This window comes from Oenanthe melanoleuca, chromosome 1A (genome assembly GCF_029582105.1).
Source record: "Oenanthe melanoleuca isolate GR-GAL-2019-014 chromosome 1A, OMel1.0, whole genome shotgun sequence".
Lineage (NCBI taxonomy): Eukaryota > Metazoa > Chordata > Aves > Passeriformes > Muscicapidae > Oenanthe > Oenanthe melanoleuca.
Genome location: NC_079334.1, coordinates 26,179,911 through 26,201,991, shown reverse-complemented (window position 1 = coordinate 26,201,991; position 22,081 = coordinate 26,179,911). Strand labels below are relative to the sequence as shown.

At 34.7% G+C, this 22,081-nt stretch overlaps 1 protein-coding gene across 2 annotated transcripts in view; it reads right to left on the bottom strand.

Moving 5' to 3' along the window:
• ANKS1B (ankyrin repeat and sterile alpha motif domain containing 1B) overlaps nt 1–22,081 on the bottom strand; it is a 398,734-nt gene that overhangs the window by 328,548 nt on the left and 48,105 nt on the right. For both annotated transcript variants that reach the window (XM_056481972.1, XM_056481971.1), the window contains exons 3-6: nt 20,978–21,134; nt 12,145–12,441; nt 4,873–4,948; nt 2,628–2,729 (exon numbers count right to left, since the gene is read on the bottom strand). In XM_056481972.1, coding sequence (XP_056337947.1) covers nt 2,628–2,729; nt 4,873–4,948; nt 12,145–12,441; nt 20,978–21,134 — 632 coding nt within the window. The remainder of the gene's footprint in view (nt 1–2,627; nt 2,730–4,872; nt 4,949–12,144; nt 12,442–20,977; nt 21,135–22,081) is intronic.

The window sequence follows — 22,081 nt, the reverse complement described above, 5'->3', positions numbered from 1 at the left end:
AAGGTGAAAGAACAAATTAATGCCACTATGTCTGCATAAAGCACAAAATTAGTAAGGAACTTAAAATATCTGGCCAGTAATTGTCTGACATCATTAATTTAATTTCTATTTCCTGTAAGTCTACATGAAAGAGCCATGTAAGCTGCTCTAGACAACCATCTGAAGACAGCAGCTTTAATGAGAATGTATTTGGAAGCCACTACATCTCTCTTAGTAACTGCCCTTTCTTTGCATGGAATTCATTATGAAGTCAAACTTAATTATAGTACATCCAGGATTCCAAAAATTCCAGTGCTTGACTCATTTTTTAGCTACAATAGGATAAATACCCACACTTTAGTGAAGAGTATACTCAGCTTTCTTTTTAGAGAAAGGTAGGTCAACTGTATTGTCAGTAGTGCTAGTACTGAATCCTGCCACTCCTAATATTCTCAACTTCAGCTCACAGCTCAAACTTTGATGGATAAAGTTTCAGTGAATATCTTGCTGATGAAAAAGAATCTATGAAAGTTCCCCAAGTGAGTTCTGAAGGAGCTCCTCAGGTTTTCTTAAGAGTCAGAATGGCATCTTTGTAATAATTTTTCATTCTTGCATATCACTTCTGATTATAGGCAGAGAGCAAAAATAAACAGCTGCTCATTACAAGACAGTTTCATCACACTAATAAGAGCTGAAACTATTAAGCAGTCATTTTTAATACTTCAAAGCACACTTTTGAAAAAGACTGCATGCCAAAGCAACAAAGAGGATTGAAATTAATATATTTATTTTTCCCTGTGTGTGTGGTAAAGACTGAGGGCAGGTACTGATCCATCAACATGAGGAACACATGAGAGGGGGCTGTATATTATTGATAAAGCAAGGTTACTTTGAAAACAGTGGAGTTGAGTGGGGTTGAGACTGCAAGGTTATCACACTTAGGAGAAAATGGGACAATAAAGAGGTAGTAAAATTAAAATTAGTTTAGTTGGTGATGGGATTTTATGATGAATTGTAGATTAATTCCTGAAGGATGATTGATTTGGATGTCTAACAAAGTGGGAGCTCTGACTGACCCTTTTCCTGCCACTGAAAAAGTTCCAGTATGACATTAACCCTCTTTTCCTCCACATGATAGTATGTTCATACTGCAGCTCTGTGAGGAATTAAAGCTTGAAGTTTGAGTCTGACTCAAATTAGAAACTCCCTTTTTAGCTGCCAGGGGAAGCCCCCTGTCCCCCACACATCTCTTCCTCCCCACTTTTCAATGTACATTTCTGTCAGTTACCTGAGACAGAGGTAACTCTGAGAGCTGAATCACACAGGAGGCAAGCTAATTAAAACTACAGAAAGTATATTTATAGATTTTTCATATTATTTCTCATTAATTCATATATGTAATAAATATATATTTTGTATTCTACCAGTTCATGAACTGAATTGAGTCACTTTGAAGTCTCATGTAAATGGGGAATATGTAAGGGAACTGTGTAGGTGGGAGTAGGGGAGGAGGAAGGGGGGAAGTGAGGGAAAAGGCAAAGGCAAATAGGAAGGAGGGAGAGAGAGAGACCTCAAGGCAAGCTGTTAACTGGTTCAGCTCTAACATGAATCTGCTCCTTACAGGAAAACCTCTTGTATAGCCTGCAAAATTTACATTATACTTAGAGGAGCTTTGTATCTTCAGTCCATCATCTTACTGGAAGCTGGTCAAATAGTCTGGAGGTTATTTAGAAAACAAATTACACAGTATGGCCACATGACCTAATTTTCTCTAGGAAATGTTCTTATAAAATACAGCTGTGTGGGAGTCTGTAGCATGAACTAGTTCATGTGTGGAACCAACACTGAAGTGATTAAAAAGGCTTCTTTAATCATGGGAATAATCAATACAGATGAAGATGCAGCACTGATTCCTACAGGGACCTCCTCTGTCAAATGCACTTAATGAAAGGCTAATCTGAAAATGCAGGGAGCAAATTCTATAAAAGAGAAGAAATTATGTTTAACACTGAGTTATGTTCTAGTTCATGTTTCATCAATTTACTTTTATCTTTTAGAGTAAAAGATTGAAATAAACAATGAATTTTCATCAACCTTACACCACGAAAGTAAGATGGGGAATGAGAACAAATGCATGTATGAAAAATTGTATTATTTCTCCTATAATAACAAGAAATCCTGCCTGGTTTATTATTTTTTTTTAGTTTAAGGAAAATGAAAAAGATATAATGAAATGTTTGAAAAATTGTCATCATCTTTCAGTCATTTAGTCGCTATTTATGAACAAATCAAGCATTTAAATTGTAAGTTTCCATTACAATTTAATGGACTGCTACTGAAATATTACAATATGTTATGGTGTAATGAAGAATGTAAAAAACTGAAATATTACAATATGTTATGGTGTAATGAAGAATGTAAAAAGACTAAGTATAAGTGACACACTGTGCTAATGTCAGTGGCCCACAAAAAAAAGAAAGGATTTACTCTGAAATTCAGATATTGGATAACTTCTTTTTTGTTCAACTAGTCTTTTTAAATCAAAACACTGCTCCTTTGTGTAATGAAACACTGGAGGAGTAGAAATTACTATATACAATAATATTTCTCTATTGTATCTAACAAATGTATAATTGAATATGGCTTACCTTGAAGAAGAGCTGCAATTTGGAGAGACTGCTGAGATGGATGCTCTTTAAGAATATCCAAAACCGTTCTACCCAAACTGTCCTTTATGTTGGTATCAATTCCTGAAAAAGAAATGGATCTGTGGTGGAATATTTAACCCTAAAAGCTTTGGATTATAACTATCTGACAAATTGAAATCAAGTGGTTTTACAATTGCATTACAGCTGAAGTACAGGATACATTTCTCTATAAAGTTTGAGTAGCCTAACATTCACATGCTGACATGGTTGGGTTTTAGGTTTCTGTATATCATGGGGATATAAAGTAACCAAATTTGGGATTATTTTAGCAGATTGTTCCTAAGGAAAACGCATCCTGAAAAGGATATTTTGTAAAATTGAGAAATTCTCTGAATGTTTTTCCTACATTTCTCTCCAAACTGTTTTAATCCATTGGGAACTTTCTAGTCCATGGTACCAGTATGTGTTTTGGCTGCAAGACTGAAAAAGTTCTTATCTTTATGTTAATGAAGTTGTACTTCATGGCAACATTTTCAAAATTCATGCCATGAATAGACTGAAATATCCATGTGCAGTATACAGGCACTATGAATAGCCACAAGACTTCCTCAAAGACTGTCCATTTGCTAACAAAATAATGGTTTGGCTTAAAATGTTGATTAAGTTTGAGGCTTGCCCTGAATCAGAACCTGTTGTACATGGTACTGCATGACTCTACCTTTGCCTTGTAGGAGCTTCCTTGGAAATTCTGCCTTATGATAGAATGCTCAAGTTTTTTTTCAGTTTATAAGTACTTTCATAAAAAGTAAAGGTATGAAATATTCTAGCAAACAAAGCAAAATTCTTCTCAGCACACCAAACAGAGAAAAACAGAGGAAGCAGGATTTAAAAGGACAGTCTGAAAGCATTCACCAGAAAAGGCTGCAATTACAGTAATTTCCTAACCCAATGAACAGTTTCCCAATTTGTTTTCTGAGAAACACAAAATTTTCTCACTGACAACAAGCCCATAATATTACTGGGCTATTTAGCAACGGCATTTGACTTTCAGAGACCAGACATATCAACTCACATCTTTCCTTTATAGTAGCTACTTATAACATCTTCTGACTCTTTTTGAAGCAGAACTAGAAAAAAGGGGATTGTTAGGTACAAAAGACAGAAGGTGGGGATGTGGCAGAAGTGCAGAGCATTTGGGGTTGAAGGAGTTCACAGTAAAGATTCTACTCCACTGTCTTGACAATTGTATACTGGTAGAGACTGGAACCTGTATTAATCTGAAAAAGGTGGGCTTTTTCTGTGGTCTAAAGGACTTCTTATATTTGTGTCATGTTCTCCAGTCCTTCCTTTTTTAGAAAATAATAAGGCTCTGCCTTTTTGAGGGCAGGTGAGGAACTCTTTCAGCCTCCTTCTTTTTCATCCCAACAGAAAAGAAACTTGGAAGGAGCACTTTTTTTCTGAAAACAGGTCTGAGATCAGGGATACACTAGTTGAGATTCAGATGAAGAGCTGTGATTAGGATATATCTTCTTTTGCAATATATAAGTTACACCACAAGAACTGATAAAAAAGACCAATGAGATCTCTCAGTGTAATGGAAGTTCACAGGTCTGCAAGAAATTATTTCTAAGGCTTTTCATTCTCATTGGTCTTACCATTTTTCTGAAAAGAGAGTTGTCTAGATGAGTAATTTACCTACAACAATTCTGAAACTTATTATGCAGTAGATGGGTAGTTTGGACTTTATATCCTTTTTCTTCTTTTCTTTCAGGACAAATGCAATTCTTAGAGACACAGTGCTTTCTCTTTTCTTTGCAGGCACTCAATTTATCCAGGAAATGAAGAAGCAAGCAGAATGGTGTGTTTGCTATGAATAGCTAACTGAAGGAAATAAATGTGAACATGAATCTTCTGGTCTGTACATCAAAGAATATTCTTGGCTGCCTTTCAGAGCAAATAACAAAATTTTATGTAGCCATTTTGTTCTCATAATACATTTATTCTCAGAATACAGTGGCATACATTGAGTCATATATGGAATTCCTGAGTCTGAACATCACCTTTGTTCTCTGTGTATAGCAATTTCTTACTCTAAAAGAACACTGTGTTAACAAGAAGTACATGTGATTATATTTGCAAAAGCTGATAAAGATAGAAGTAATTTGTATAACCAAAACTTAGAGACTTACACCAGATTAAGAAAATTGAGGATATTTGTTCAGTGTTTCCTGTAAATCAGATTTACCTGTTTCAAGCAAAATGCGTACTACCTCCACCTTTCCAAATAGGGCTGCTTCATGTAGGGCACTCCCTTTTTCTGTCTAGAAAAGAAATATCATGACATTTAAAATACCAATTAATCTTTCTGTAAAGAATACATTTGGAAATAGGTATTTCTTTTTTTCCCCTCTATTTTACCTACACATAAAAAAACACTGAATGAGCAAGAATAAATACTAGAATACAAGATTTTTAAAATTATTATTCAAGACAAAAAAACCAAAACGCTGTCAATTCTACTATAAAATTAATTAGTCTATAAGAAAATATAGTAGGAATGTAATACAGCTCCCTGCTAACAAGCCTGCATTTGTGTAAAATTTCTAGACTCCTATTACAGGCAGCAAAAATCTAGTCAACACCATCAGTGGAACACAGCTTTTCAGCAGTCAGACAGTTTACACATGGACATCTACAATTAGATGTTTTAATGTGAAACTGGATCACAGCCTAGAAGTTCAGTTATATGGTAAGAGATGCCCTAGGATATCCTGGTGTCCAGCTGCTGGGCCAGTTGATGTTCACATTTGATCTGCCTCACATCTGCCCCATACAGATGCCTTGGATACCCTAGGGCACCCCCAACAGCTTTAGATGCCTATGCTTATGTCATTTAAATTCTACCTTAGATGTCTGTGAACTTGATTTTGCAGATTTTTTTGTCAGAACATTCTTTGTGAGCAGACTTTTGCTCAAGTAAAATTTACAGCTATGAAAAACACACTCTCTCTCTTAACATGCTAATTTTCTTAGTATTTTATACTGTTGTTACTGAAAAATCTTAACAGAATAACTTTCCATCCAATAGCATTAGAATTAGCTAGAGCACTACTAGATCTCACTGAGCATCTGACTTACCTCCTTTTTCTTTGATAGTAAATTAGATTTTGAAATTTATTTGTGGAAAATGTTAAAGGTTTTACTGCTTGAATTTGTATTTCCTATACTTTATCCAAGTCATATTTACCACGGTAGAAAGACCTTAAAGACACACACATACAAAACCAAATTCTGAAACAGAATAGCAATTCATTATTAATTCGTTGTGTCAGAATGCATCAGAGTTACATCAATGCAATGATAAGATATTTAAAAGTAATCAGAGATCTTGAGATAGGATGTCCTACTGATGCTTAGTAATTGAGGTATAAAGTAGAGCATGCCCAATCTACATCCATCTACATCCTGCATACCACTTATATTAACAGTATAACAGAGAGAAGAAACACAGTAAGAGAATATACATACGAAACACATATCTCAAAACAACTTCTAATATTTCCATTTTCAGTAGTAATCCAGTTGAACATTCCCAGATTTATTTGGAACAAGAAGACTAAATATTCAGATTTATTTAGAGATGGTTTCAGAATCCTTTACTCAAACAATATCTTCAGGATATTTCCAGTTAGTACAATTGACTTCAAAGTGGGATGACTCTGCAATGACAGTGCAACCACAAGGGTACACACAGATTAATGTGCAGCTCAGAAATTCTGGGAATGAGAAAAGTTCTCAGAAAAGTCACTGACAGTTACAGTTCTGATTACTGAAAGAGGCTTGACATCAGCAATCTGAAAAAAGCCTATTGTCATCTTGGTGTCATACAGCATTTCCTTTGGATTGATCACTTACTGGCATGACTATTGGGTGGACTTGGTACTATTAAGATAGAGTTCTCTGTCATTGAGGAGTGTTGACAGCAGGTCAAGAGAGGTGGCTGCCCTTCTGTTCACTACTGTGGGTCCACACCTAAAATGCTCTGTTCAGTTCTGGGCTCCCCAGCACCAGATGGAGATGGAGTACTATACAGAGACACTAAAATCATTAAGAGATTGGAGCATCTCTTCTATGAGGAAGGCAGAGAGAGCTGGGAGAGTTTATCCTAGACAAATGAAGGCTTACAGAAGATCCCATCAATGTGTACAAATATATGAAGGGAGGGTATAAAGAAGTCTAAGCCAGGCTTGGTCATGCCCAGTGACAGAAAAGATAATGGGGAAAAACTGAAAGTAAGAAACCATAGGTTCTGTTTGAACATAAGTTTTTTTTGTTGTTGTTGTTTTTTGCTTTGCAGGCAACTAAGCCTGGTACTGGTACAGGTTGTCCAGGAAAGTTGTAGAGTCTCAAGATATCCAAAAGTTGGGCATGATATGAGACTGAGAAAGATTAATTCCAGGATACTGAATCAACAGCTTTGAGGACAAGAAATTGGATCTATCCTCAGATTACCCAGTTAAAGGGTGAGAAAGATCCTGATATGATAATTGGCATGGGCAGCAGTCTTTCTGTTCATCAAAATTCCCCACAGGAGGAAAGGTAAGCAATAGTTTCCTTGATGAAAGAACACATCTTGTAAGAAATTGAATTAAAAATAACACAAGAAGGGAAGCTTCCTGTAGATGTGTAATGCAAACAAATCTATCTGGGGGCAACTTAAGAACCAGAAGATAGCTCTGTTATGCATAAAGGGAGTACAGGAATTTAAGCCACCTTTACACATGTAATTCATAGAGTTGGGAGAGGAATCCAAACTTAAATGCCATTTTTTTCCTTATATACTTTCTTGCTTCTTAGTCTATTCTACCATGATATTTCCTGTCATATCAGAACATGATCCTAAAATTCTTCAGATATTCCACACTGCCCTGCATTCTAGGGCAGTCTCTGCTTTATAACTCTGAGCTATCGGACAATAGTAATGAATGTCACATCCCAGAAATGGGATATATATTATGAACAATTTGTTCAAAAGAGGAATTTAAAAGGCACATCATATAAACAGTGCAAGGATCTGTACACTATAAAGGTGATTTTTTGAACAAAATGGGAAACATCACCATGAAATGAACTAAAATCAGTCTGAGAATATGGAGATAGAAAACACACTTGTAAGATGCAGACATGTAATCCTGCATGAGATGTCATGGAGATGAATGCTGACACAAATCTTAACAGCCCTAGGCAGGATTTCACGGTAATAGTGAATAACTAACAAGTGAATCAGATCCCTCGACCCAAAAACTATCCAGAAGGCAGAAATGTCCTTGTTACCAGACAGTTCAGTTACCAAACTCTGCTTTAACTTACAGGGAATGCTGAAGCTCAGGATGAACACGGCCAAGAGAAATTCAGACTGGCTGAGTAGATGTATCTACCTTTGTAAATGTACTTGTGGCTTACTACTTGAAGATAGAAGTTCAGAATGGTTTTATTTTATTGCACAATAGAGCATTTACACAAATTGCAAGGATTAAAAAAATATAGCTGCAAATAATTTCTATGTATTATTTAAGATGTGCTAGAACTTTTAGCTAGATCTTTTTTCACTTATAACAGTGTGTTTGTGCACTAAGTGAGCTTAACATTTATAGACAATTTTCACTGCATTACTTCCTGAAGCTTTCATTGCCTTGGATCATATTTTCCTGGCAAAGTAAACACTACCATTATATTTGGAAAGTCTTTCCCAGTGATACTTAATACAAAAACTACTGGCAATTTTTCATTAACAAAGTGAGATAAAGTCTGCTTGAGTTTGCACCAATGGATAATACATTGATTCTTTGGCATAAGTTTCTGGTATATGACACACAGAGAACTAGAGCACAAATTGTGCTAAACATATAATAAAACAATCCCTGCTCCTGCCTACTACTAAATACAGGTACAATGTCACAGCTGGTCACATAAAGCAAGCTAGGCCAGGAGGACATTGTCAATAGGCACACCAGAATACCCAAGTATTTGCACAATTTGCAGGCTCACAGAGAAGCATCAATGGTTTTAATAACTACAGATTTTCTTTTAATCATGTAAATATGCAAGAGCTTGTAATTAGGTCACTTGTCTAGTCCTTATTCATAGGCAATTTGCTATAGTTCTGCCATGGATTTCAGACAGAATCTGAAGGACAGAGTGGTAGCTTTGCAAATTGATTCATGGACTATTCTCCATATAGAGTGAGAGCAAAAAGGAAGGGGCACAGATTTTGCAGAACTACCAGTGATAAGCAGTGGAAATTGCTGTCACTATTGGAACAGACAGGGAAGGCAAACAGGGGTAGATCAAAGTTGGATAAACAGAAGGGGCCAAAATTTTAGGGTATTTATAATTATTAAACTACTGTTTACATGAACCATACTGAACTGTGCAGTACCTTAATTTACTGAAGGCCCAAAGTCTATCACTCAACCTGTACCTTTTTCATATGTTTCAATTTAAGTGAAAACTTCACAGCATAAAGAAATAAAGCAAGTTTGTATTGCCCACTCCTAAATAATTCCAGATTGAAGGATACTGGATAGACCTAGGAAATAAATAAAATATGTGATTAATTAAATTAAAAAATTAAATGCTGTTTTTTTTATTAGTCCAAATTTTTGCTGTGATTAAAAGTGCTAAGGGAGTACAAAAGAGAAAGATAAGATGGCTAAAGTAAACCTCTCATTTAAACAAATACATCTTTACAATTACAGAGTGATACAAGACAGGCTACTCTTATTATCATCTCTAAACATTCTGGCATGTTTTTACTGGTGATAAACTGAATTTATTTAACATGTTTAAATGTGTTCAAAATTGTTTACCACATAAGATTTTACTTTGTAAATTGTTCTTTCCCAATCAGTGATGCAGATCAATTTAATTAATAACAAAACAGTTGAGTTTAGTTTTAAGTGACAGGATGATGTTTTGTATTCTCCTCAGTTTAATAAGCTGCCAGTAATCATCAACAGAATTTTTCAGAGGCTGTAGAAGCAATAAGTTAACAGTAGGTACACAGCCAAATTACCAATATGCTAAGATGCTGAATGAAAAGGAACATATTGATAGAGAATATGTATACCAGCAAGAAAATAAATAAATTATATTTCCTTATGGCAAATAGGACAAAACCAGAAGGAACAAGATAATCTAGAGCAAAAATATTTTTTAAAAATCCCCCTGCCTCTGAATAACTATAAAAAAAAAAATCTAAGAATATAAATTATTTGAAAGCAATTAGAATAAAAATAAATTAAAAACCAGTAAGTTCTATAATTTTATTTAGATGCCAAAGAGATTACTAAAAGAACCTTCCATTTCTTAAAAAACTGAAATAACTTGCAGCCACTATATTTTTTAAAAAACAATGAAAAATTTTTAGAATAACTAGAGATAAAAATGGCTTAGGAGAATTCACAGTAGCGCTAAAATTATCTAGATTACATAAGAGGAAGAATCCATTTCATAAAAGGATTGTGTAATATTTTCCCCTCATGTAACCATCAGTTTGTAAGTTGCCATGACAGAGACTATTTTCCTCCAATTATTCTATTTCTTAAATATCAATTCAGGCATTAGTTTCTTTTTGAATTTTTCATCATTCATTTTTTATAGATGAAAGAGAAATTTTACGTTCAGAAATATGCACTTGAAAGTTCTATGTTGCTGTAGCATTAAACTTTTCTAAATTACTGAAGATATAGTAATAGTAAAGATTAAAAAATGAGCTGCTTATATTAACATTTGCAAGTGTTTCTCTTTCTAGTAAAGAAAATCAAAATCAAATTAAATTGAAAGCTTGATGGGTGGCAAATTCACAAGCAGACAATTCACACAAAAGTACTTCACTTTAAAATAGTTTGAAGCAAGTACCAACACTAACTCAAAACATGCAAGAGATAATAAAAGTAGTAAAACAATTTTACCACATTTTCCTTTGGAAGGCACTTGACAATATCCACTTTTAATCTTAAAATACACTAATATTTTCTGATTTGCTTTGTTGTTTTGTTTTTTTAAAATTTATATTTTTTTCCCCCCCCACTTCACAGTATTTTCCTCAAAAGCTGAAAAACATGAACTTCATGTAAATATCAGAAATAAAAGTGTATGGAATCCAGGTCCAATCTTTCTACATAAAAGGGAATTTTGTGTATAAATGAGTTTGATTCAATGCACCTAAAGCTTAAAATGGATATAAATTTTAATCAAAGTTTAGTCAAAGTTTGCAAGATCTGTTCAGGAATTCACAGAATTTTCTGAGTTGGAAGTGCCCCAGAAGCATCATCAAGTCCAACTCTTAAGTGAATGGCCCATCCAAGCATTGAACCCACAACTTTGGTGTTAGTATCAGCAGGCTCTAACCAACTGCTAAGTGGTAGAGAATATCTGAATGTGACTCTAAAGTAGATGTAATTGTTTGGTTGGTTGGTTGTTTTATCTGAAAATAGATATAAACCTGAAACAAAGCATAATTCAAAGTATATTTTATACAACGAAAGAGAGAGACAGCAAGGAAGTTTCTTCATATATGAAAATTAAATCCACACTACAACAAACAGTGCCATCAATCAAATCAAGAGAAATCATAAGATTGAGGCAACATTTCAGAACACATAACAGAATCCAGTCCTCTGTAGTTAAAAGGCATGGACACCTTCCTGTATAAAGAATTGAACATAAAATTTGCTGCTACTGTACCTTGTGTCTCTTCACATCTATGTCTATTTTATCTAAAGTTACCCCTTTAACATCAATATAACTTACTGTGCATAAACAGCTGACAGGCTCAAGTCAGTAGCTGCAAGAGTGTATTGCAATAGAATTTTCTCTTAGGTTTATACAAGTGTATACAAGAAATGCAGAAAATCAAAATTGTTATTACTTAGTAACTTGACTTTAGAATGGAAAAATTAAAGGAAAATGAGCTTTCAGTGAAACACTGTTTTAGATTGCTGTGACCACAAAGGGCCATAGCTTTAGAAAATCAGCTTATGACCTTTACAGCCACTGCTGTAGGAAATATATTTATATACACCTATGTGAATGATTGATATGATTTGTGTATCTACATGTCTCAAGACACTAAAACTTTAAAGCACTCAGCTTTGAAGATATATATATATTTCTTGAGTTATCCCTTCTAACACACTGTTTGAGTTGTAATAAAGCTGTATTAAATATTACCTTGCAGCATTTCCAACAAAGTAAATGCAAGTGTATTTTAAAGGAAAAAATGTAAGAGGTGATGCAATTTAAATCATAGTCTAAGGAGGGAGGGAGGAAGGGAGGAAGGGAGGGAGGGAGGGAGGGAGGGAGGAAGGGAGGAAGGGAGGAAGGGAGGAAGGAAGGAAGGAAGGAAGGAAGGAAGGAAGGAAGGAAGGAAGGAAGGAAGGAAGGAAGGAAGGAAGGAAGGAAGGAAGGAAGGAAGGAAGGAAGGAAGGAAGGAAGGAAGGAATTCCACACTAACTTGGCAGCTGACATCCATTCCAGCCTCCAGAAGCACCTGTACGACAGCTTTGTGGCCATTCCGAGCAGCAAGATGCAAAGGAGTGTGTTTTCTTGTGTTACAGTTCATCAGATTTGGATACGCTTTGATGATCATTTTTACAACACGCAGACGTCCATAAAGCGCGGCCAGATCCAGAGGCGTTTCCAGTTTGTTGTTTCTTATTGTGGGGTCTGTCAGCTCCTCTAGCAGAACAGCAACAACTTCTGAATGACCATACTGAGCTGCACAATGCAGTGCTGTTTCATTTTCATTGTTCTGTTAAAAAAACCCAAAAGCTTCAGAAATTCATGTTTAATCCACAACAGAAATGCTCAGCTTCTATAAATGGCCTCTGTGAGATCACTAGAGAGGCAGATTTTGTAATATAATGTATGGTAATTTATGTTAAATGCTTCAAAATTACTCCACTGAAATTTTAATAATAACACATTAATACTTCAGCTTGTGGCTCTCAAGCAGATGAGCTCTCTACACGTCTACATTGCTCCCAATCCATTTTAACAACATGCCCCACAAAACCTTGTATCTCATGATATGCTAAAATCTGTAACCTTCTTTGATTCAACTGCTCCTAAAATTATGATTGAGTCCTTCACTTAAAAATACTCTGACAGTGAAGTATCTCTTCTTGATTTTGCTGGTTTTGTACCATAGCAGTTTATTATCGGAGAAATGGAATTATGGAGGAAAACTGTGCAATACAAATGTATCAGGCACAAGGTTAGTTTCATGTATCACTATAGAAAGCTACTATCCAAACAATTAAAACTTGGAAGAAGACAAAAGAGCACCTATAGAAAGACTTAGCAAACCACATAAGTAGTTGGTCTTCTCAGCACTCCTGAGAGAGGTAAGTATGTGTTTTAGGGCATGTGAGTATGTGTATGCTTGGACTGAACAGGTTTTTACTTTATAAAGCAATGTCCCCAACTATTTCCCAAAACATTATTCAATAAACTTAATAATAAATATTGAGAATAAGCATTATATTTTTAATTGTTTTCTTCCAGTTCTGTCTGTATACTTGCAATGCCAGAGAGAGACAAATAACTTCAGGCAAAGAGGAAGGAAGTTCATTGAGCTCTCTGAATTCTATATGTCATCTATATTATTAATATATCACATGTAGATTTTGAAAAGCTTTAAAATACACTAGACTCTATAAATTGTAGAAGTGTATACATTGAATGCCTCTTCTGATAAATTATTTATAAAATGTTGCGACAGTTTATGAATGTTGTGAAAGTGCAAAACCAAAAAGCTAATGTGCTATATATTAAACTTAAAATTAATGTAAATTCAGGAAAGAAGGATAGAAATATCATTCTAAAGGAAGAAAAGTGAAAATCTGAATCCATAGTTTTATTTCTCAAGGAACCAGCTGAAGAAAGTTCAGGAGACAGAGAACTGAAAACAGAAAAAAAAAATTGTCCTTTGAAAGACAGAAAGAATCAGAAATTCAGAGAAATGAGGCTTTGGACTCTTACTCGAAACTAGCTAGGATAAGAATATCCATGTCGCACAGTAAAAACTAGAAAGGAGGAAAAGGTAAGACCTATTTTTTTGGTAATGATGTTTCTAATTCGGTAACCAAGAAATCATCTCTTGGGTTTGTGGTTTTAACAACACTGCTGTCATTTTCATCTGTTCTGGCAATCTAAGATGACTCAGATGAACTTGGGAAACCGAAGAGACAGATCAATACATTCAGGTAAATCAATGCTGAGGTCAAACTCATGAGGTGTCTGCAACACCACACAAGATTTGAGACTGGAATGTGTTTCCTGCTAAACTGTAACAAAGAGGCTGGAGAAGATCCAGGAGGAAAGTGAGAAGTTTCCACTGGCAGACATGGCTTGATGATTAGTAAATATTTAAATCATTGCACTTTATTCAGATCACCATGTGGGCTTTCTTTACTACACAGATGAGCAATTCAGATTAAAATACATATACTGTCATAACATTACATTGTTCCAATGTTCTACCAACTACCTGAAAAAAGCTTTTTGTGCTCTAATGACTTCTATCCCAAGCACAGTTTATTAAAATTTATTTTAAAATTTTCAATATTTTATGGACAGCTAGATAAACAGGCAACTTCAGCCTGAATTTGTGTACAATTAGGTATAAAAATCAAATAATTGCACACAAAATGGACAATTATGGTAATTTTTGCCTACAGTTACTGCATCTATATATCCAATGGAAATAGTTAATGGAAGAAGTTATATGTATAACTATATTGACATTCTGTGAGGTAAATAACAAAATTCATGTTTATAATTGTAACTATCTGTCCAATATCTGCTTAGGTCTGAGGGTTTTTTCAAGAACTTACAGAAGTACTAATTGAATTATTTTGAATCTTGTGCCAATGATACAATATTGTAGCTTAAAAGGATTCTGATTAAATTTTCGAAGAAACATAAAAATTACATTTGCTATGGCCCTTTTCTCAAAATTTGATAGACAGATATATGGAGATCAAACTGTCCAAGTCACTGCTTCTGAGCAGCAAACTGGAATTTGCTCCCTCTGGATAAACAATATCCAGCTGACTTTTCACACAAAGGCATATTGAAAGGAAAAGAACATTTTAAAACAGCCTGGTGCACAAAAGCAAAGTAACAAAATGTTATTATTTTCAGATGTATATAGTTGAATTTTTTTCTATGGTTTTTTATTTGCAAAATAAAAGCTATATTTCTGTTCATGACCAATCAAACTGATACAAAATTATAAAGAGCTATGTATCACTGACATAAAGCAGAAGAATCCAGCCTGGGCAAACATGGTAATTATATTACCTAAATATATGCACTTAGAACAGGCATTGTACATATTGTGTTATCAGAGCTGAGAGGAACTACCTAATTAAAACTTAATAATAAAACATTCTTCCTTCTTCAAAATGTAAATTAATCAATTCAATTCAGGTGAAGAGGACTACATTATTTTTAACTTTCAAAGAGTAAATTAAAACTTGTTAACTGCCCTCTAAGTTTATGGAGAGGAGAGGAGAGGAGAGGAGAGGAGAGGAGAGGAGAGGAGAGGAGAGGAGAGGAGAGGAGAGGAGAGGAGAGGAGAGGAGAGGAGAGGAGAGGAGAGGAGAGGAGAGGAGAGGAGAGGAGAGGAGAGGAGAGGAGAGGAGAGGAGAGGAGAGGAGAGGAGAGGAGAGGAGAGGAGAGGAGAGGAGAGGAGAGGAGAGGAGAGGAGAGGAGAGGAGAGGAGAGGAATTCTAAAGTAGATTGTCTTCATATCTCTAAAGCCACATTCTGTTTTGAGACAGTATTTTAAAGATGTGACAAAAACTCTCTAAGAAATTGGTAACAATTTAGTGCTGTTGTCTGTATTTTCAGTTCCAAGCATAAACAATTGTTTCTGGAGTGCAGAAAGTTTATGTGTTAACAGTCATTGCAATGAGCAGGTAATCTGCTATAAAATATCTGCATGCAAATTACCATTCTGTAATTAGAGCTTCAAATTTGATATCCAAGTGCTAAATAATACATCTAGTGCTGAAGAAAAAGACTAGAATCCTTGTAGAAATTTCAGATACTTCATAATACGTTAGTTAACTACAAAACAGATTCTATGACTGAATGGTTCTAGAAAAAGAAAGATCAAGAAATATGAACCAAGTAAAGACATACAAAATATAAGGTAAAAGGAGTAGACCAATATTATGCAAACACTGTATTAAAAAAGTCTCTAATATCCATAATTAAGAATATTTTTGCCACATAGTTACTCTTATGGTCCAAAGGACCTTGTTCAGAAATAAGGAAAGCATTCTATGATTCAGCTTTTAACCTTTTTAAAATTTTCTTCATTATTTGTTACAAGTGTCTTTTCATGGGCATAATCCTGACCTTTTGTAGCTTTTCTCTGAATCTCTTCTCTTCCACATACAGCCAGAACTCAGGCTGGTGTGGCTGCAAACTGAATTGTGCCTTCACAGCCCTACATCTCATCAGTATTTTCAGGCTGTGCTACACCATTTAGCTGCTAAGGATGTGTGCCACTGCAAAATGTACAACATATCTTGTGGTCTATTCATTAGAGGGCAGATTAGCAAATACATCATAGAGACAGTTATTGAAGCTTGGCAGTCTGATAGTGAAGAAGTACAGGAAGTATCAAGAGAATGAATGGCTATCATGAATATTATATAGGCCCTGGTAAAGCCACTATTAAAATGTGGGTAAATTCAGGACATTTATTGCATAGTCTTTTTTTTTTTTTTTTTTTTTTTGCCAAGCAAGCTTTAAATCTCCCAAAGCCCATGCAAGTACTGTACAAGCAATAATGACACAAGCAGTGATTTAACAGACCTTTCCAAAGAATACTCAACTCCTTTTTTTATCGAAGTTTTGATGCTGAACTTGAAAAAGGAGACTTCCTAAATCACTGAGCCATTTCTTTGTCACATAATCCCAATGTAAAGTAAGTGAACAAGACATTTGTTATGAAAAGCTTTTGCTATTTTCTCTGTTATGAAATGAGAATTTAAGTTCAAATTAAAGAAGGAGATAACAACAGGAGATTTTGGAAACATTTATGTATATGCTGAATATACTCAAAAGTAGTCAACTAGAGGAAAAACAATATAAAAATAAGGCTTTAATAAGTAATTAATTAAATAGAGAAAAAAGGGGCAAAAGAATATATGCAAGACAGAGAAAGGAATGACCTCAGGATGGTCTTACTTCATGTATTAAATCAGGAAGACAGCTTCCTGAGAAGTTCCACCAAGACGTTAACAGTTCTGAAAAAATAAAGGAAGTTTGTCTGCAAATTACTCAGCATGCATGAATCAAAATCAAATCTACTGACTTCCCATTGAAATTCACTTTTACTTATGTAAGCACTACAAAAAAATAATGTAATAGCATTGACTACTTTGAAACATTTTTTTACAGTTTATTGTTGCAATTGGCTTAAATTAGAAAGGTTGCATGTGCACTTTTCTTCTACAGAAAGCATAGTAAGAGTTGCAAGGGAAACTCTGAAATTCAACCACTAGTCTCAGATTAATTGGGGGGTAAAATCAAATGCAGAATTTGAAAAATATTGTGTTTGCAGGCTCTTTCAGAAGTGAATTGAACTTCTGCAAGTCTCTGAGGTATCACTGAGGGAAGTATATAAAGTCTGTGTTTCATTTGGATGATTTGGAGAAGTTAGCAAATATGTTAAAATGTAGGTATGTATATCATATGAATGCACCCTGAATGATTTTTCTTCATATTTCAGAAGAATTGTTGAATAGTTTTAAAGAAATGTGGGTGGGGTTTGTGGCAATTACAATTTTATGAGGCAAATTCTACAGCACACTGAATCTATAAAAATTTCAGAAATATTCACATTTTTCCTGTATATGTTTCACAATTCATGTTCTGTGTATCCATATATGCATATAACTTGAATATATTTTATTCATATTTAATGATGCATATTTATATTTATCCCTGATGTTATTCACACTTTTTCCTGGAAAAAACTCAAATACTACATATTACCTGTATGTGGCTGTTAACCATCACTATTTAACCATTATTTATTAACCATTTTTTCATAAATTAGGATTTGTTATTGATTATGCAATTTTATAATGAATGTTGCCACAATAAATGCTTTAGCTATCCAGATGTCCTTATGTAAATAATCATATAAGTAGTTTGACTGTTAACAGCACAAGTTTTTTATTTCATATTATAAATTAACAAATCTTGATCTCATACTATCTTAATTCACTTCATAATTTATGTAATTTTAAATCTTCATCAATGAAGTTAAACCCTTATATTTTTGCAATGTCACCATATTTTGTGATTTAAAATATACCTGTCAACCCAGACTCCTACATTAAACAGTGATAGAATTCTTCTTACATAATTGTTATGCTGTAACTGTTCTCTGTGTGTAGAGTTGCCAGTCTGCATTCCACCACCCCCATAATATAATTGTCATTTAACTGTTCGTCTCTTTACTGTTTGTTCCAATTTTATGTAATAGGAACAGCAGGGGGCATTCAGAGCTTTAGATGCTGGATATGGTTGGATATGATGCTATGATGCTACTTAACTGCATTTTGAGAGTGTAGAATGCAGCTCAATCAATTTACAATATACCATATAAAATCCATTATTTCATGTAATATACATTTATGCATCACAAACTCATCATTTATTTCTTTGTTCAGTCATCCATTGCTTTTACATAAGTTTTTAGGAGCATTTCTTTCACGTAGAATTTCAGTCAGATAGATGAAAACAAAAATGTATTACAAACTATTGCAATAATTTTTGAATAAAATTATTTTTTTAAATGCAAACAATTACATCTTAATGTAACAAAAAATCCCAACAAAAACTGAGGGAAAAGATCTGACTTGAGTGCACTTTGCTCTGGTGAAAAAGTGTAATGAAAAATTACTGTCCTTATCTCCAACTCTCAGGAAAACAAGGAAAGAAGAAAAGTAGCCCAGGATTTCTTAAAAGCCATATCTTCAGCTCCAGAGAGAAGTTATGAGAGCTTTGAGGAGTCACCTGCCTTAGAGAGCCTATCTGCAAATCAGCAAAAGCCTCAGAATCCTACAGGCTCATATGAATGTACAACAGGTGTTAGGGTGAGGATGCCTCAGGTGTTATTTGAGGATATGTGGGTAGAGGTGGCTCTGGAAGAACACGACATTTCCCTCTTGCTGGGATACAGAGAATATTCACCTGTGTAGAGTAATTAGCAGGGGAAAGTAGGTGCCAGCAAATTAGTCCAGGTAGTGAACCTGGCCACTGTCTAGAGTGGAACACCAAGGAATTTACAAGGAAAGGAAAATTCTGTATGCATGAGTTTAACTTCAAAGTTTAAAATGAGCAGGACTCCCTTAAAAGACTTAAGATGCAACATTTCTTGTGAGGATTGCTCACACATTTTCTATTATAAGGTTTTTGGGTTAAATGCATAAACAGGAAGACATCTGAGGACCTTTTTTGAGTCAGTAGGATACAGAAGTACCAGCTGTATCCCTGCTTATTTGCTCCAGTGATCAAACCAGATACAGCACACCTAATCAAGTTTGACAATATTCTTGAAGTCTGGAGGTATTTGTGGGACAGGGGAGAAGTATGCTTGAATTTACATTTCTCTTTCTGATCTTACTGAAATATCTTTTTCACTTTTGCCCTCTCTGAAGTTCCTATGCAGCTTCCAGTATGCTGTCAGCAGAATATACGTAATGTCTTCAAGCAAATGCATGATACACAAGCCAATAGCTGCTTTTTTTTTGTTGTATAAATAAAACTGAAAAAAAACCTCTCCTCGACAAAAGGGAATCCTACAGTTCAACTGGTTTCATCCTACATAAAACAGCTGATGAGAATGAGCAAGTTGGAGAATTGTGTTAATCTGAAACTGAAATCACAGAATAACAAATTATGAGTTTTGTTTTTCGTGAATGCATCAGAGTATTACAGGATTTCCCAGAAGACTGTCACATGGACATATTTTATTACTTTATTTTCCTATATTTTCTGCACTAATACTTGATATTCACATCCTAGTTATTGTATGGATTCCAATGGCTAGATGTATAACCCCAGATATCAAACAGGTTACTCAAAGCATGCCATCTCACACTGGTTAAGTGTTTGTAATCCAGGTCTCACATTTCTCATCTTCTCACAGTTTGTCTTCTGGCCAATGTAGGCACTGAGAGAACAATTAATTTGTTAGACTGCACTTTGCCATTTGAGGTGCTGTAGGGTGCCAGGCAGTACCACACTTGGACTTCACCACCCCCTCCACTAGGACATGGAAATTCTGAGCACCCTCTGTCCCACTCTCAGGCCCATGCAGATCTCTCAGTTACTGTAGGGACTCAGAAGGTACTGCATTTCTGTGTTTGGACACTTGAATCCTCCTTTAAGTCATCTGAAGAGCCCTGTTGGCTCCTGTGATTTCACAGACCAAACCTCTGTGGAACCAAAAGGTGCACATACAGGCAAGGCAGACATTATGGCTTAGGAATTGGGAACTGACTCCCTCCTTCACATTCCAACACTCTGACTACCCTGGAAAATGCAATTGCTTAATGGTTACTATCTATATTTCACAGCCTACTTTCAGTTCTCAAGCAGCTCAGTCTAGATGGTGTCAAATTTTAATCAGCATCTTTCTAATTCTAAATACTAATTCTATGAATGGACAATGTAAGAATATACAGAATAAAAACAGAAGGTGTACCATATGTTTGACAGATGAATGCAACATGCTTATACTTCCCTTACACACTAATACTCTCATAAATTTTTCTTGGTCTTTTTATGTGTCCTTTGATGTGCTGCATGTGCATCCATGCAGTCCATCTGGTTTGTTATTTACCCCTGCATATCTGATAATTTACTCTTAAAATATACCAAGGATATTAATTTGATGTCAAAGGTTTTCAGGAATTAATACCTAATATAGTAAAAAATACACAAAGTTTGTGCGAATTTACAACCATACAGAAAAGATGCATAGTTAGAGTATGTCTTCATGTGATTTTCCCAAAACAAACAAAAAGTTTTTCCATATTTTTTAAATCTAATATTCTTTAGGTGAGTGCTTATCTGGAAGAAATATATCTGGTATGTTTATAATGGAAGATTTCATCAGTCTTGGAGAATTAATTACTGAAACAATGGAAAATAGACTTTTTTTAAAAAATTGTCGATAAATTGGTCAGACCTAAAGAATATGTGCTGGGTTTTTTTCTGATGATACACATAAATATTTTTTATCACTTCACCTGTTCATTCACTCTGGAGTGTGATGGTCCATGATGGATGAGAATCTTCACAATATCTACATCTCCTCTCCAAGCAGCCAAGTGAATAGGAAAGTAACCTTTATTATCTGCTACATTAGTTGATGCTTCATACTGAAGTAATTTGAGAACTATATCCCTGGAAAACAGGAGGTAAATCTAAAAATCGACAGGAAGCTAATTTTATTAATTTTTTACATGAACATATATATTACCAATATTTTTATCCTGAAAATAGAAAAAAAACCCCAAACCTGTATTTCAAGTGAAACAGCTACAAAAAGTGAAGACCAATAATTTCGGAAAACAAAGTAGATAGTAAAACATAGACGAAATTGTAACGATTCTTACTTCTTAGGAATACCATCAACAATATTATCATCAGCTCTCTGAACCTGTTTCTTTCAATAGGATCACCTGGCCACAGAATCATTTTTAGAATTTGCCCTCCAGAACATGTGTGTGTCCCTCAAGGCACCAAAGGCAGGGAAGTACTCTTGTCCCTGTCACTGCTGAATTCTGAAGGCAGGATGACAAGAGGATAGCTTTATGGACACACTTCTTACCATAAGGCTTAAGTAATAGTTTCTCCTCTTCTTTAAAGAATTATCTCAAAGATAGTTAGGAAACAATTTAATAATGATCTAGCTAGATATATGAAATACCTTCTTCTATGTATAACTTATGAAATAACTGCTTCTGTTTCCATTTCCCTCATTCAGCTGTCTTGTAGCCGTGAGGGGAAAAGTGACTTATTATCATTTTAATTCTCTTTATATTCCTTTCAGTACTTTTGGTGTGGCTTATCATACATTAAATGAAAGATTAGCATAAGTTGGTATATTGCATCCTTTATTTTTAAGCAGTCTCCTGTACTTAACTTCAAAAGTTAAACATAAAAACCAGCTGTGTGGTATGATAACATTACCAAGTATGTCAGAAAGTAAATAAATTGTCTTACTGCTGCATTTGTAGTCTCATAGTTTGACACAGTGAGGCCTCATTAGTTATTAAGCTGAAATAATCTATGATCCAGTGTGGGCATTTCTATGCAAAATTTTTACATATATGGAAACACTGACTTAC